Source organism: Diadema setosum, chromosome 5, assembly GCF_964275005.1.
Source record: "Diadema setosum chromosome 5, eeDiaSeto1, whole genome shotgun sequence".
NCBI lineage: Eukaryota > Metazoa > Echinodermata > Echinoidea > Diadematoida > Diadematidae > Diadema > Diadema setosum.
Window position 1 is genome coordinate 2,038,349 of NC_092689.1, and position 17,143 is coordinate 2,055,491.

Genomic DNA, 17,143 nt, shown 5'->3' on the forward strand with positions numbered 1-17,143 from the left:
TATTTATCTGCATGTTTCAGTACTAATTTGCATAATTATGTAAGAAATATACTATTCACCACCTGAGAAACGTTTATCCCTCAAGTTGCTTATTCCATTCTATGTACATAGATTTCAAATCACTTTTTTGCATCTCGTTTACCCCCCCCCCCCAACCTCCCCCCCCCCAAAAAAAAAAAAAAAAAATCTAGAAAATGTGTGTCTGAAACTCACAATTTCTGTGGCTGGGCAGCCATTTTGTTTATGCAAATTAGATGGCCAAGATGAATTCTGCTTGGGAACCGGAGTTTTCCTAACCCTCAAATCTTTAAAGTCTACATATTTAGTGTTTAACTTGCCTCTCAAGAAAAAAATTGTAACAATCACTCATCCAGTGTTAAAATACATTTATCTGCGTATTTCAGTACTAATTTGCAAAATAATGATTAGAATATACTATTTACCATCTGTTAAACGTTTATCCCTCAAACTGCTACTTCTATTCTATGTACAAAATATGAAATCACTTTTTTTCCCAGATCGTTTGCGAAGAATTTCTAGAAAATGCGTCTGCGAAACTGACAATTTCTGTGGCTGGGCAGCCATTTTGTTTATGCAAATTAGATGGTCAAGATCGGTGAATTTCGCTTGGGAACCGGAGTTTTCCTAAACCTCAAAACCTTAAAGTTTACATATTTAGTATTTAATTTGCCTCTCAAGAAAAAAATAAAGGTTAAAATTACTCTTCCAGTGTTAATGTGTGTGTGTATATGAGATTAAAACCTAAAATGGCATTAAAACGCTTTATCCTGGCGAGGAAAGCGCATGTTTTTGAAACAAGACACCAAACAGGTTAGTCATCACATTCTTATATATATATATATATATATATATATATATATATATATATATACATACATACATTCATCTGCATATTTCATTCCTAATTTGCATAATTATGAAAAATATACTATTTACGACCTGAGAAAAGTTTATTGGTAATTAAATTCTTTGTACAAACATTTCAAATCACTTTTTTCCAGCTCGTTTGCAAAGAATTCCTAGTAAATGCGTATCTGAAACTGATCATTTCTGTGGCTCGGCAGCCATTTTGTTTATGCAAATTATATGGTCAAGATCGGCGAATTTCGCTTGGGAAACAGATTTTTCAGATTCAGCATACTCAAATTAGGTAAAAGAGACCGGGTCCCAACTTTTACTCAAAAATGCCTCTAACACCATTTTAGAGAGCCCTTTTTCAGAAATCCCACTAGACTATAACATTGCTCAAAAACCCCGGAGACGACAAAAGATTGTGATTAAGCGTGATTCCTGGTTGGCATTTTGAATACAAGCAGGAAGTGCGCAGTGTACTCAGAACATCGGAATGGCAAATTAGTCGCTGCAATGTTGCCAATGTGATGTTTGATAGGTTGTACACATTTGCTATCAAAGCTTGATCATTGATTTTGCAGTGTTGCTTTACATACTAGTCTATATTAAAATGCCTTGCATTGCCAATAATAAGACTTGACCTTGGCTACTTCCTAACTTTTCCATCTATATGAAACACACACACTCAAAACAAACAAATTAGGGGATGCTCTATATAAAGTGCAGATTTTGGACATCCTTCTCCCGCTTGGTCATTTCGACGCCCCTCGCTGGTCATGCCTCCCCCAATCATGAACATAAACCGACACCCTTGACTACCAGTGGCGGATCCAGGGGGCGCACCGGGCTCCCCCTCCCTCCAGGCGCCCCCTCCCTACAAAGCGAAAAAAATATACATGTAGCTACAAACGACAGTTTTTGGACGGTAAAATGTCAAAATTTTCAAGCTCGCTCGCTCCGCTCGCTCGCATTTAACCGTTATATGCCATTCTCCTGATGTTACTGCCAGTACTTGCCAGCAGTTGCGCCCGGTGCGCCCCCCCCCCGAATTTCCAAAGCGAAAAAATATAGCTAGAAACGGCAGTTTTGGGACTGTAAAATGTCAAAAATTTCAAGCTCGCTCGCTTCGCTCGTTCGCATTTAATCGTTATGCAATTCCCCTGATGTTGCTGTCAGTAATTGCCAGCAGTTGCGCCCGGTGCGCCCCCTCCCCTTAATTTCCAAAGCGAAAAAAATATAGCTACAAACGGCAGTTTTGGGACTGTAAAATGTAAAAATTTTCAAGCTCGCTCGCTTCGCTCGCTCGCATTTAATCGTTATGCCATTCTCCTGATGTTGCTGTCAGTAATTGCCAGCAGATGCACCCGGTGCGCCCCCTCCCCTTAATTTCCAAAGCGAAAAAATATAGCTACAAACGGCAGTTTGGGGACTGTAAAATGTCAAAATTTTCAAGCTCGCTCGCTTCGCTCGCTCGCATTTAATCGTTATGCCATTCTCATGACGATACTGCCAGCAACTGCCAGCAGTTGCGCCCGGTGCAACCCCCTTAATTTCCAAAGCAAATGTATATATATGTATTATATATATATATATATATTATCATTATTATCTATATAGCTACAAACGGCGGTTTGGGGACTGTAAAATGTCAAAATTTTCAAGCTCACTCACTCCGCTCGCTCGCATTATTGATTGTACAGTTATGCAATTCTGATGTTGCTGCCACGAGGTGCCCCCCCCCCCAATGTCTTTACCCACGGTACGCCACTGAACACCCCCCTCTAAAAAATCCTGGGTACGCCTATGGCTATCCCTATTATAATATCCACTGACTCCTTCGTGCACCTGTTGGAATTTGTGTCTCCGGAATAAGAACGTGTGTCGCTCATGAATTGGTGGTTTTGTTTTTATAAAGTGTTCATTATTCATCATTCATCTCTTCATCGTTATTATTTCTTTTTTTCTTTAATAAAGCCATTGGAATTGCATACACAAACACTCCTTTTTCTTTTTGGTTATGTTTTATGTGGTATTTTCTTATTCGGTTGGTTGATTCACACTTTTTCCTCGTATGTTATGAGACACTGTTGTTGCTGGTTGTATAGTAAAACTTCGACGTTATTGTTAGTCTCGGAAATCACAGCGAAATGAAAGTAATTAGGAAAGAATCAAGCAGAGTGGGAGAAAGGGACGTTGGTGGACAATGGTGCATAGACCAGCACCAGAGAACTTGCTCAGTTCATGGACCTACATCGTACAGCGTTGTAGGTCCATGCTTAGTTGCACCTTAGTTAGACCATGGACCTATACCGTTGCAGGTCCATAGTTAGACCTACTTCGCTGAATATGCCAACATCTCCGCACATTTTTTTTTTTATTATCTAAACCAAGTGGTGATGTTATCTTATAAAACAGTAAATACATCGAAACGACCTTACTAGGTTAAAGGGGATGGCTAGTAACCGATCAGTGGGAATGCTGAGGGATGATTGTTCCAATCCTTGTGGGGTTCATTTAAGAGTACATTATATATCTACTGTTGTGTGAAAATTATTTGCTTCAGAATGGTCTCATATTCAAGTAATGTGCAGATTAATGCCCCGTCACTGACCAGGGACGCTTACCTGGAAACATTAAACTGCACATTACTTGAATATGAGACCATTCTGAAGCAAATTATTTTCACACAAGAATAGATATACTCTTAAATGAATCCCACAAGGATTGGAACAATCATCCCTCAGCATTCCCACTGATTCCCACTGATCAGTTACTAGCCATCCCCTTTAAATTTTGACTCATTCTATTCTTCAATTCTAAGTTAATATTTTGTATATAATTATACAGAATGATAGACGATTCGGGATAATTATCATCATCGACAGTAATGCATCCTGTTTGCCATTTCTGTGTTCTGATTGTTGTTCAATGGATTCCGAGTGTTCTCATTTGAGTAGGAAGTGTTTGCTATATTGATGTGAAAGATACATGGCATGAAAGATTTGATGTAAGTTCTAAGGTTAGATCTGACTGACTCGCCCATATCAATGTGTTACAGGCCACTGACGGGGATATCACGGAACAAGTACTGACCTACAGTATTTTATCAGGAAACGAAGCCGGGAAATTTGTCATCGATCCAGTAAACGGTACTATATCAAGAAATCAGAGCATCGATAGAGAAAATATGGAGAATATGGAAGATGGAGTGTACAGTCTTCTTGTCATGGTTGTAGACAACGGTGACCCGCCTTTAAGTGACACAGCTACAGTTGAAATAACTATACAGGTACGTGACAAGAAAACTTCAAACAAAACAAAAAATGTTGACATTGATGCAGCCCAATACCTGGTAGAATAATGTTTCTTCGAATAAAAAATAAGACGAGAAAAATCAAACTAATGAAAATGCTAACAATAATATGTACCACATTGTTCGATTTCAATCATATTTTTCATTATTATTGTTGTCATTATTAGTAGAACAAGATAATTGTTTTCATAATATTGTTAATGTTATAATCACTACGAAGGTTTTTGGTCGTATACTAACTAAATAAAATATTAGATAAAAAAGTATGTCCTTTCCGAAATAGTATACTTACCCATCATCTTCGTACCAGCTAATTCCAGTTAAACAATATTTTGATAACATTAAGTACATCCGAACTTCTTTCAGGATGTAAACGACAACGCCCCGTCATTTCAATCTGCCGTCTACGAGGCTTATGTGGACGAGAACTCTCCTTCTAGAGGTAAGTGATTGTCGTGCGTTTGCTTGTAAAAGCCTAAGTGGTCACACATCCCCATAAATAAATATTATATGAAATAACAGTAAAATAAGTATTTTAAATATGACACCCCCTACCCCCCCCCCCCAAAAAAAAAAAAAAATAGATAAGGAGGGGGGGGGGGACTCCGGAAAAAGACAAGTGCAAGAAAAAAAAAAACAAGCATGCAAAAACCACTTGTTTCGGGAACAAGAATAATTCGAGATGTCTTCCAGGGATGATTGTACACGCAGAAAGCTAATGATTAGGGTACGGTAATGAAAAAAAAAAACCAAACAATTATTCTAGGTTGCTTGAATAGTTCTGTAAGTAATCAAACACTTGATACATTTTTTTTTCTTTCTAAATTCTTTCAGGATGTTCAGCACATTAAAAATTATGATTATGATTGATATGCGGCAATGACAATGTTCAATATTAACTCCTACAAATGTAAAAGAGTCTTCCATCAATGACAGTGGTGTTCGCTTAAAAGTAAGACTCAATAGCGGAGTAATGATAAAAGTCTGTAATAAAAGAATAACTACCGTCTTTACCTGTGTGGTGCCCGTTATACAGAGTACGTAGCAAACGTTACTGCAACCGACCGGGACGTGAAAAGTACTGGAGTAGTCTACCGCATAGAGGGCGCTAGTTTGTTCGTCATCGATTCGGATGGCATCATCACCGTGAGCGGTTCGCTCGACCGCGAAGCCGAGGATTTTTACGATCTAACGGTAGCCGCCACTGACCGGGACGATCCATTCCAAGAGGCCACCTGTCACGTGTTGATTACTGTTCGGGATGTGAATGATGAGGCACCAGTCTTTGTGGAATCTTCTGCATCCATTGAAGTTTACGAGGGTACGTCACCTCACTTCATTTTTTTTTTTCATTTCTGTACTACGCACGCTTTATTGACATGCGGAGTGTAGTGGTTAGTGGGCAGTCAATGATAATGTACGTACTGGAAAATATCACTCCGCGTTGAGATTGACTTCGAGTCAATGGTAACAGCTATTTTCAAACAAAGAGACAACAAATCCTAATTAAATACGCGAAAATAGATTAGGCAATGATACAAAACCACACCACTTCACCATTATTTCGTCTGCAAAACAACTCGGCAACTGCAAGCTCGTCGTTTAAACATTGTCACCATTGCCGAATCGCTTCAACTCGTTGTCACCTATTATGTTTTGTTGAATTCATGTCAAAAAGAAATTGTACATGCGAACATTAATCACGTCACTCTAATTGGCATGTTTGTGACTGTGACCGGTGTTATCATTTTTGTCAGATTTTATGATACTTTCACTACCCGTACCAGGGGCGGATCCAGGAATTCTGTAAAGGGGTAGGGATGGGGGGGGGGGGGGGCAACTAATATTTCTGGTGCTCCTTCCGGGTTTCATTTCATTTTTTTTAAACGAAAAATAAAGGGGGAGGGGAGTGCGCCCCCCTCGACACTGCGTACTTGAGATGAAATAATTCAATACCCACTAACATCAACCCGAAGATTACGCGGAGTTTCATACCGTTACATGCAGACGATTATGATTGCTGATGGAAAGTGAGCGTTTCCGTTTATCGAAGATACATGTACGCCATACTACTAATGATGCTATCATCTTTGATATCGATATAATCATATAGTATACGGGGAAAAATCCTAGCTTTCGCCATATTGTGCGGTTTGAACTGTGATGCTTCATGAAATGCTAGTAACAATATGAAATCTAGTTTATCAAATATTAGTACTAGTAATTAGATAAGAATCAGCTCACTTTAATAACCGAGTTTCTATCCAGTTTCCATTAGATATCAGGGCTAGTAAGAATGATATTGTTGGATCATTATTAAGAGACACTTGATATCAATGAAAAGTGAAATCAACCCTTTACGAAAAACTTTTTTTTTTTTCTGATTGTACCCATAGATACTACTTCCTGCGACTCTGGAGTATGCATGGTTCTTGCCTGGCTGAATGCGACTGATCCCGACGAAGACAGTACTCTAGTCTATTCTATCACTTCAGTGGGTGCCTTTGACGAAAACAACGTGGAATTGTCTGGGGATTTCTCATCTCAGTTCGGAGTGAAAAACACGACTGGTGAAATATTTCTTCAGGAGCCATTGGACAGGGAAACAGTTCAAAGATTCGATATATCTCTTCAAGTAGAGGATACGAATGCTGAAATGTCAGACAGTCAATCTGACGAAGGTAATGCCAGAATAATTTTATTGCAAGTATAGATTCAGAGGCAGTTCGAACTGAAAATATGTCTACGGTTTTGAATAGAGAAGAGAGCTATGGAATTGCAGTGCGGTTATTTGCGTAGTATGTGGACATTATTATTTGTATCTTATAATAGTTGTTGTGCAGATTAACCCTAACTAGGCCGGGGGGGGGGGGGGGGGGGCTCCGAGGCCCCCCCCCCCCCAAGGTTCCGCGCCAGGGGATGTATCGCAATCGCAAAAAGCTATATTGTATTGTATTGTATTGTATTTATTCAGACAAATCAAAAACAACATGTCTAGGGGTGCAAAAAAAGGTACGAATACCCATGCATGTCTGCATCCCTGGAGTACATCATCACAATATTAAACAAATTAAAAATTATGATTGGTACATTGAAATACAAAAATCTAAATACATATTGATACAAATATAATACAGTTATTGTAAAATGACAATGAAATCAAACTCTGGCCTTCGGAACAGCAATATATTGCACAAAAAATGGGTAACCAGGATAAAATGTAAATAAGTGATATCGCAAGAGGAATAATCATCTAAGACAACAAACCATATTGCAGGGTATACTAGCGGAATATTAAAGCATGGACGAATACATTAAAAAAAAGTCTATATCATAGTATATGCACATTAATATTGCACCGGACAGAGTAAGGTTAAAATTCATCAAATGAGACTTATATGATATACATGATACATTGTAGAATGAATTCACATACATAAAAACTGTCTTAATAAATATTTAAAGCGAGAAAGAGATGTACTGGCTACAATGTTACTTGGCAATGAATTCCATTCTTGTGAAGTCTTGAGGTAAAAAGAACATTTGAAATAATCAGTTCTTGCAAACGGGATATATACTTTCTTATTATCAATCCATGGTACGTAAGAACCAATAGTTATCGCCGCGATGTTTCATGACTTTTTTCTTTCGAGTCTCCCGAATCTTTTGACACCAAATTTGCGACACTCGGGCGCGTGGTTCCGAAGTTACACGTAAATATGGACATGCATGTCAGACCAAAAATTGCTCAAAAACGTGAATTCGTGTACAATTTCAGTGCAAACTGTGCTTTATACAGGCAAATTTCATAAAAACATGATTATTTTGGTGTTTTATTGATTAAAATCAATGAATAACATATTTTCTTGTTCGGAGCGATGTCACGGACAAACTTCATCGAAAAAACAACGAGAAACATAAAGTCGAAAAAACAAAGAAATACATAAGAAATTCAAAAAACAATAAAATGCTTAAGAATTCTTTGTTATGTCACAATTTTTTATTACATTTGCTAAGGACACTAAAAAGAATATTTACACAAAAGATTTGCCTGTTTTGAGCTTTATTTTGTGATTTATACCAAATAGTCTGATTTCATTCATCATTATGCATAAATTAGCATAATTTAGCATAAATGATAATTTTTTTAAAAATTAACTTCATGGTATTATAGATTACATCATAGGCAATGTGTGTGCCAATTTTCGTCGCGATCGGGCGGTCGACGGCCGAGATCTGGAGGGGGGGGGGGCCTGGGAGGCCCCCCCCCCCCCCGGCTCTATCAACTACCTGAATAGCCCGGCCTAGTTAGGGTTAAGCCATAAGTTGGTTAACAGGACGGTTACCATACATCCAGTATAAAATCATGGACATTTTTTACATCTTGTGATTGTGGTCGTTTCCAAGAAAAATGCAGCAGTTATTGACGTTATAAAGAGGAACCCTATCTCACACTTCACGAAATGTATTAGAAGGTTTGAATAAAAAAATAATGAGATTTCATTGAAAAAGAGCAGCCCAATTTAGTTGACCTCTCCAGTCAACTTGAAAATAATCATAACGCAGTCGTCTCTGATACCATCGACACCATATACCATTATATCTGAAAGACTGAGCGTATAATCGGATCAGTGCTCCTTTCATGTAACCAAACTGTCTCTCTCCAACCCCCCCCCCCCCGCCCCTCCCCCCTCCCCCAGCTGAGCTGACCGTGACAGTCCTCGACGTGAACGACAACGTGCCTCAGTATATCGACCTCCCAGACTCCTTTTCTGTGGCTGAAACGGACCAGGTGGGCATGGTCATCAGTGTGGACATCCGAGCCGAGGATCCGGATGATGGAGCTAACGGGATAGTCAGATATGAGCTGCCAAACAATGCTTCGGGATTAGTTGAGATAGAGGCAACGACTGGTAAGTAATACCATGGACCTACGGTTGTAGGCCCATGGTAATACTAAGACGTCAGGGTCATACGCATTTGTTTTACACTTGACGTAAGCGAACTTAAGATCTGCGACGCTTATCCTGCGACGCGGCTGTTGACAAAAGTGTTGTTCTGCACACGCGCGAGACAGCTGTTTCAATTATTTCTTGCCCAATCCACAGGGCGTGCCAAAAACAGTAAAAGGACAAAATAAAACAAAACAAGATAAAAACAAAAGAAACACAACAACAACAACAACACACACACGTAAAAACAGCAGCGTCGCAGATCTAAGGTTCGTTGTAATGTCACATTCACAGCGCGTCAATCATAACGTCAGTTGAGGGAACTCGAACAATAAATTTAATGAGCTCAACATGTGAAGAACAGAGGATTTGTGCCTATTTTATGCAAAGGCAAAGAAAGTAAACATGTTTGATTTGATTTGATTTGATTTATTGACAAAATGCATTACATACATTATTCACAAATATGCACATAGTTTGTACATGAAACATATATTATTATTATACATCTTGTCTGGATCGTCATAAGCTATGAAAAGCTTGACTGGGACGTCCAGTATGGATAACGTACACGTAATGTGTAGAAACATCATTCAAAAAATGTATTATGCGCATTCAATTTGTTCGTAGATAGGAAAATGAGAGAAGGAGAGAAAAAGAGAAAAAAAAGTGAGAGGAAGAGATCAGGAGAAGGATACTCTACATCATGGTAGTTAAATGTATACAAGATTGACAATTCTGGTAACAACTAACATAGAAAGACTCGCTGATATTAGGTATACTGTACGCAATGTACGTATGACAAAATAAACCTGTGAACCTGGGGCGAGAGAGCAGGCAAGAACCATGCAAATGGTATTGTTTAAACATATTTGCAAAGAATGGTATTCTTTACTAGTCTTCTAAAAGTATGCTTTGATTGGCACCGTCGCACTTCAGGAGAAAGAAAATTCCAGATGTCAGGACCGGCATGTCGTATGGATCGATGGGCAAGGGCAGTTTTTGGATTTTCTAGGTGCACATTTGTAGAGGTTCTGGTTGATGAATAGCCGAATTAAAACAAAACATGTTTAACAGGTTGGTGGGGAGTTCTTGGGAATGGAATCTATACATAAGACGGCACTTTGGAGGTAATGAATGTCGTAAATGGAGAGTGTACGCAATTGAAAAAAAACAAACAAACAATGGGTTTGTATGAGACCTGTAATCCGAGTAATCCGGTGTACCATCAAAATGATCCCTAGGATGTCATATATAGTTGCGTCCTGAAAGACGCATGAGAAGATCGATCTGTAATAACGTCTCAGCAACGTCACTCAAGAAACCTACCCGAGTTCATTCAGTAGAACTTATAGTGTGCCTCTGATATGCCGATCGAAACCCTAACTGACTTATACAAAGAACAATTTGCTTAAGGTCATTTATATAAGGACTGAAAAAACGAAGTCAGTTTTGTTGTCAGAGAAAAGTACCTAAGTTGTTTTATGTTCATACAGTAGAATAACTTCAAGTTGTCAAGCACATTCTGGAGTTCATGCTGTTCACATGTTACCTTTAGAAGATCAAGCACACTGTCAAAAACTTCAATCCAATTCATTTCAAATGAAATTCTATTTCCAATAAAACATGTTTGTTGTCGATACAGATTCAACGAAAAAAAAAACGTAAAATGTATTACAACAAAAAATGCATGTGTTATGAAACTAATTGTTCATTTCCATGAAAATATTTTACCTGTACAGACTTTCATTCGTACTGCCGTCAAATAAATCTTCAATCGTACGCTTCATGTAAGAGGCACATTGTATCGTTTGTCAGCTTAGTTTTAACAGATTGGTAAACAATTTCAGCAACTTGAATTCCTTTTTCGTCCAGGCATTCTCAAAGTGGCACAACCTATTGACAGAGAAAAACATTCTTCTCTGACAATTACAATTCGAGCCAGAGATGAAGGGAATCCCCCACAGATCAACGACACGGTCCGTGTCATATACATCGAAGATGTGAATGACCACTCACCGGAGTTCAACGAGTCGATACCCACTGAAGTAGACGTTTACGAAGATGCCGAAGTCGACAGCACTGTCCTGGTTGTACAGGCCATCGATGAAGACCCCGTCTATGGGAACGTGACATACAAGATCTCAACGGGAGATGCGGAAGGGATATTCCGCATTGGAATTCAAAGCGTGAGTGTTGATTTTGTCCATCTCGAGTTGTCTTTTCTTCCAGTTCTGTAACTTATGAATAGTGTACATTGTGTAATAAAGCAGTCATCCATGATCAAGTTGAATTTAAGAGACAAATTCTTGAATAATATATATTTATCCGAGAGAGAACGTTAGCTTGTTAATATAGAAATGAATGGTTTGCCTTTAAACAAAACAAATGTAAATTCAAAAATTAAGGAAACTAATTCTTCTTCTCATTGCGTGTAGACCTGAGCTGTGGTGGTAAATATAATATCATTGGTTTGCGTTTAGAATAAAACAGACTTCTTTCGAGCAAATGCCCCCTACCACATAACACTGTATGATTACAGTGACGTACAACTGTGTACCATGTATATAGTTTCACAACAGCAGCAGCAGCAGCAGCAGCAACAACAACAACAACAACAGCAACAACAGAAACACATAATTACATGTATATAACTCTGTTATCTTAATGGTATTAGGACAGGCAGAGAAATCGCCAGAATCGTTTAATCATCTTTTTTTTTGGGGGTCTCTATGATAAAATCAAAATCACAATGTACATCAAAAACTTTATGTAGTATACGTCTGAGCGTTCAGCGACACAGATCAAGCACTGGACACTAAGCAAGCTTGAATACTGTACTTCAGAAGAATATAAGAATATATCATAATATATCAAAATTAATATTGGGATATCACCCCTACTCCTGAAATGATTGTGACGTTTCTATTCGTGATAATTCAAAATGATACACTGACATAATATCAGACGCGTGTTATCAGCGATTTATAGTCAAACCTGTCTTAGCGACCGTCTGTCTATAGTGGCCACCTGTATATGACTGCCACATTTTCGTCGCCCTTGGCTGGCCGCTTTAGACAGGTTTGACTGTGTAAAGAAAAGGAGAAGAAGAAGAAGAAGAAGAAGAAGAAGAAGAAGAAGAAGAAGAAGAAGAAGTAATATTATCATATCAATAACCGTGCAGGGTGACATCACAATCGTGGAGGAACTTGACCGAGAGATTCAGTCCCAATACGTCCTTACTGTAGTGGCGAGTGATGGGCAGAGACAAAGCAACGAAGAGGTACGTATCATTCCATCAGCATGATCAGTGCTTTCATTAGTCTTCTAGCAATGCCTTTCATGTTGTATACAATCTTCATTATTCTGAATGTCAGCACTTACTGTATAGTCAGCCTCTACTCTGACGGTTTTACAGCGCGATATCACTAATAAGACTAATCATCGGCGACTATTGGAGTTGATTGTACCCCTGGAATATTAAGTGTATTAAATGTATACACGTTTCAAGAAACAATAGAAAACGCAGTAACATCTTGCCGCCTGCCTTGTATTTTACGAACATTGTGTGTGTGTGTTTTTTTTCTAAAAGCCTAATTTCGGATCTTACACGTATGCCTTTTATAGTGCATCACTCTTTTACAAAGTATGCATAGTTTGTCCTATACTATCAAACATTTACATATAATATGTGTATTCTCTTGCACATTCTCTAAAGGTGGCCATCGAGTTTGCGTTGATGAAAATGACCGACCAGCATATTCGTAACATGACGCGATCAATGTTCTTAATCAGACAATGTAAATTACCACTTCTACGTACCATTCATATGATTATTTATATAGCAGTTTACAATCTATGTTCTCGGTGCAAATAGCAATGCACTTGCCATAAGTCATGGTTATGAATTGGCGACAGTCATTATTTCCATGTGAACAGCATATCACCCAGTCGCTATGAACATTAGGATGGAGTCACATTGTCCCAAAATCGACACCAGATGGCCGTACGAATATAGAATCTTAAATTTTTATTTTGCTCCAAGTTTGCTCTGCACTGGGTTGAAACAAAGCCAAAGCAATCAAAAGCCAAAGCAAGTACGTTCTTTTGTTTGCAGCCTGAGAAACTCCACAGGTTGTTATACGAAGGCTGTAGCATGCTCTCACGAATAACCCAAAGTTTTTACAATGAGAGGGGATTTTGAACGTTTCTTTTATCGTTTGTCCATCTTTGCTAAACTTCGAGACAGTGTGACGCCTGCATCACAAATGAAGCTGGTAAATGTTCTCCATCGATCGTTGTGAATGGCAACACCATCTTTCTTTCACTCGTATGCATAACAGGTGACCATCAATGTACTCGATGTGAATGACGAAGCCCCCGAATTCTCGACCAGTTTTCCGTTCACCGTCTCCATCTCGGAGGTCGCTGACCAAGGCTCCAGCGTCACCATCATCGCCGCCGTGGACGACGACGAACCCGGGACTTATAACTCGGAAGTCCGATACTTTATGGAAAACCTGGGTGATCGAGGTAGGAGCAGGCAGTACGGCATTCGTACTTGCCATTGAACCATTGCTCATATTTCTTGGCACTGTGGCAGGTTTGGCTTTTCGCAATACATAATATAAAAAAAAAGCTTGTGATACGATCTTTCGGACTCTTAAGTTGGAAGTACAGAATTTGTTTGTTTCTAGTGTTGTAACACATACTTTTGGAGCAAACATTGTACCCGACATTGGAATTTGACAAGTCAGTGATGTTGATGCTTCAAGACAACCAGAAAGGCATGGGGACCTATCTATATGTTCCAATGATTTACCCCAGGCAGTACTGATATCAAGTAAAACGATATCATTATCAATAAAGTAAGTTATTTCATGATTCCCGTTTGGAAACAGGTCATATTCTCACTTCAAAGGCCAACATTTCTTGCTGCCATGAGCCCAATACCGCAATATGTATGGGTTTTAGACATTTCTTGCAATGGTGTGTTACTTTCTCGACGTTTATGTACGTTTCAATAGAGGTGCTCCATCAAAGCATGGTTCGGTGAATATAAACCCATTTAAAGTGACTGATAGCTCTTTTCTCCATATCCAATTTGACTATACTAACGAGAATAGTGAAACGACAGAACGGCAAACGTTTCAATAATCTCAGACAAGAGACTAAAGAAGTAACACAGTTTCGAACGAAAAAAGGAAATCCCTTGTAAACAGTAAGCCATAAAATACTTCCCAGGTTGTGAAAACACTCTCGCTTTATTTCGCCAGCGTACTTCGAAATCGACAGCGAAACAGGTCAGGTGACCGTTAGCAGTTCTTCTCTCGAACCGGGCAGCTACATATGTAACGTCACTGCCTATGACCTGGGCGTACCTCAAATGTTTTCGGAACCGAATCAATTTACGGTCGTTGTAACAGACTACAACGATGATAGACCGGTGTTCATCAATCCCACGCAGGCTCAAGAATTTGGCCTGCAAGAGGTAATCCCCACAACTTGAAGATCTGAAATAGTACCAACTTGTGTATTTTTGCCATGGTGTTTTGCAAAAGATAATGACGGTGCTTCTAGAGGATTTTTGAATGGAAGTGTTCAGTCCGTCGCCTGCAAAATAACGCTAATAAAGATAATTATGATGAAAATAGTAGTGGTACTTACAATTGTCGTCATCATCATCATCATAAGATAATAATTATAATCATCATCACCATCATCATCATAATCGTCATGGAACTTCAAACGGGCGTTTCTAAGCGCATTTATATAGAACAGAAAAGCTGTATCAAATACATAATAATTACTAACCTTGCTATATGTTGATAACAAAAAAGAGAGCACATATTACGATTGATTGAAATGAGTTTTGAGCATTGATCTAAAATTGCATTCATTTTGAACGTTCCCATGTGATGGGGAGTTTGTAGGCCTAATGACATACGAGGAGTGTTTGTACATATTATGAAGTGTGTTATACTTGGCTGCTTGGCATGTAGGCCTACTAATGTGGTTCTCTTATATAGAGTGATAATGTGTACATCATTTACTGCCTTCTCCGTTTGTATTTTTTTTTTTGTCTAGATACACTAAAATAAAAGTGAGAAACAGATGATTTTTTTTTTTGTATATCAGTGTTCCCAACGAACCTTCGGAATAACGAATCTTCGGAATAACGAACTGTAAACTTTCCAAACACCATGTTAAATCGAGTTCATAAATATAACTTTTAAGGTACCTTGTCTTTGCAGAATTACACAGGAAACGTCACTACTGCCGAGGCTACCCTCCCAAATGGTGAAGTCTTCTATGAATTTGATACCAGTCTTGGTGCAACAGATGATTATAAACACTTCGAAATCGGCAGACAATCCGGGGAAATCAATATAATAACCCTGACCGACAGGGAAACTCAGGAACAATACATTGTGAGTGTACACGCGTTCACCAAATATTATTCATTTTCAGCATATGGTATTTACACCGGAGGTATGTTTTATTCCCTGTACCTTTCAACCATTCTTAGCCAGTCATTGTAGTTGTGGATAAAGCACATAATCCTTATTGTAATACATATATACACAAAAGCTAACCTCAATGTAATAGCATATGGCTATTTAGGTTGGCAATTACTGCAAATGAATTTTGTTGTCTGTCTTTCTTCTGGTGGACAATTTTTAGAGAGACACTGAGAGAGGTATAATATCTTAAAGAGAGATATTATTATCCTCAAGGGGTTAAAGAGTGTTAGTAAGCAACCACGGTGGAAGATCTATTGGTAGTGCTAGTTTTATGAGATATCTAATCCAAAAGATACCACTTAAGACATATTACAGCTTTGAACAACTTTGAAACAAACGCGTTCCAGTATAGACATCTAAAAAAAAAATGATTAGGACCATAAATATAACGAAACTTACTGTATTTCTTTAATAGATTAACTTAGTCAACTTTTGATCATCAACAGCTGACCGTGAAGGCCATTAACAACGCAACGGGTGTACCGTCAACGTCAGATGTCACTTTCTCTGTTATTGTCATTGATAAAGATGACAACGAGCCGGTTTTCTGGGGCCCGGTAAGTTCATTTTCTCGAGCTTACAACTATATGTAGTAGTATGTCGGGCTTAATACACATTTGCTTCAAACGATCCCCCCATCTTAATGATAAATTGAATTTTATTCACAATGCTCTGGAGGTTAAAAAATATGTTTCGGAAGATTTCGCATTTAGAGTCGCTTCAAAATTTTATTTCGACAGTCCGCAGTGCTATAGGTACTGCTGCTGTGGGAGCAAAATTGGGTGTGGCTAATGTGTGCGTATACAACCATTCTCTACAAAAACCAGACGCTGATAAACATTTGAGCTTGTCAAATTTAATACACTGACTTGAGAACAGCAGAATGAAAATGCTTTATGAGAATATAAATATCTGCGTTTTTATCAATTTCATTTATGTATGTGTGTGTTGTGTATTCATTTGTTAATATTTTTTGTGTTATCTTTTGAGAACGTAATGCGTCCGTCTCTCGTTTAGGGTACTGGCTCCGACGAGGTACTAGAACCACCTAACGAAGAAATGATGGTGTTCGAACACGAGCCCGAGGGAACCTTTGTCGGAATTGTTCCGGCAGCGGTGGATCTAGACAGCGACACGTATAATACGATCTACTACTATCTCGTCTGTGAGTTAAAGGTCCAGTTTACCTTTGGGAGCAGTGATTTCAAAAATGTTCAAGATATCACATTTGATGCATATGTGTAGGTCTGTTGTATCATAAAACATCCTACCATATTAAATATTTGCAATAAAACCTAAAATATAAGGAGATATCAGGGTTTTTCTCAGTAAACCGTAACTGTATACGGTTTAGTCTGGAAACATTTTTATTATAACTATTGTTCACATTTTGTGTATTTAACAACACTTAACATCGATTATACGGATTCAAATTTTGACAGTGGTTGTTTCTATCCCTAACTCACATTTAAGAACTATTT

The 17,143-nt window shown here is 38.5% G+C and overlaps 1 protein-coding gene across 1 annotated transcript in view; it reads left to right on the forward strand.

Annotated features, from left to right (window-relative positions):
* LOC140228414 (cadherin-23-like) overlaps positions 1-17,143 on the forward strand; it is a 51,081-nt gene that overhangs the window by 15,943 nt on the left and 17,995 nt on the right. Inside the window, exons 11-22 of the mRNA XM_072308634.1 lie at positions 3,932-4,162; positions 4,553-4,628; positions 5,223-5,507; positions 6,583-6,867; positions 8,887-9,099; positions 11,014-11,327; positions 12,323-12,421; positions 13,482-13,671; positions 14,415-14,629; positions 15,393-15,569; positions 16,109-16,219; positions 16,680-16,827. Coding sequence (XP_072164735.1) covers positions 3,932-4,162; positions 4,553-4,628; positions 5,223-5,507; positions 6,583-6,867; positions 8,887-9,099; positions 11,014-11,327; positions 12,323-12,421; positions 13,482-13,671; positions 14,415-14,629; positions 15,393-15,569; positions 16,109-16,219; positions 16,680-16,827 — 2,344 coding nt within the window. The remainder of the gene's footprint in view (positions 1-3,931; positions 4,163-4,552; positions 4,629-5,222; positions 5,508-6,582; positions 6,868-8,886; positions 9,100-11,013; positions 11,328-12,322; positions 12,422-13,481; positions 13,672-14,414; positions 14,630-15,392; positions 15,570-16,108; positions 16,220-16,679; positions 16,828-17,143) is intronic.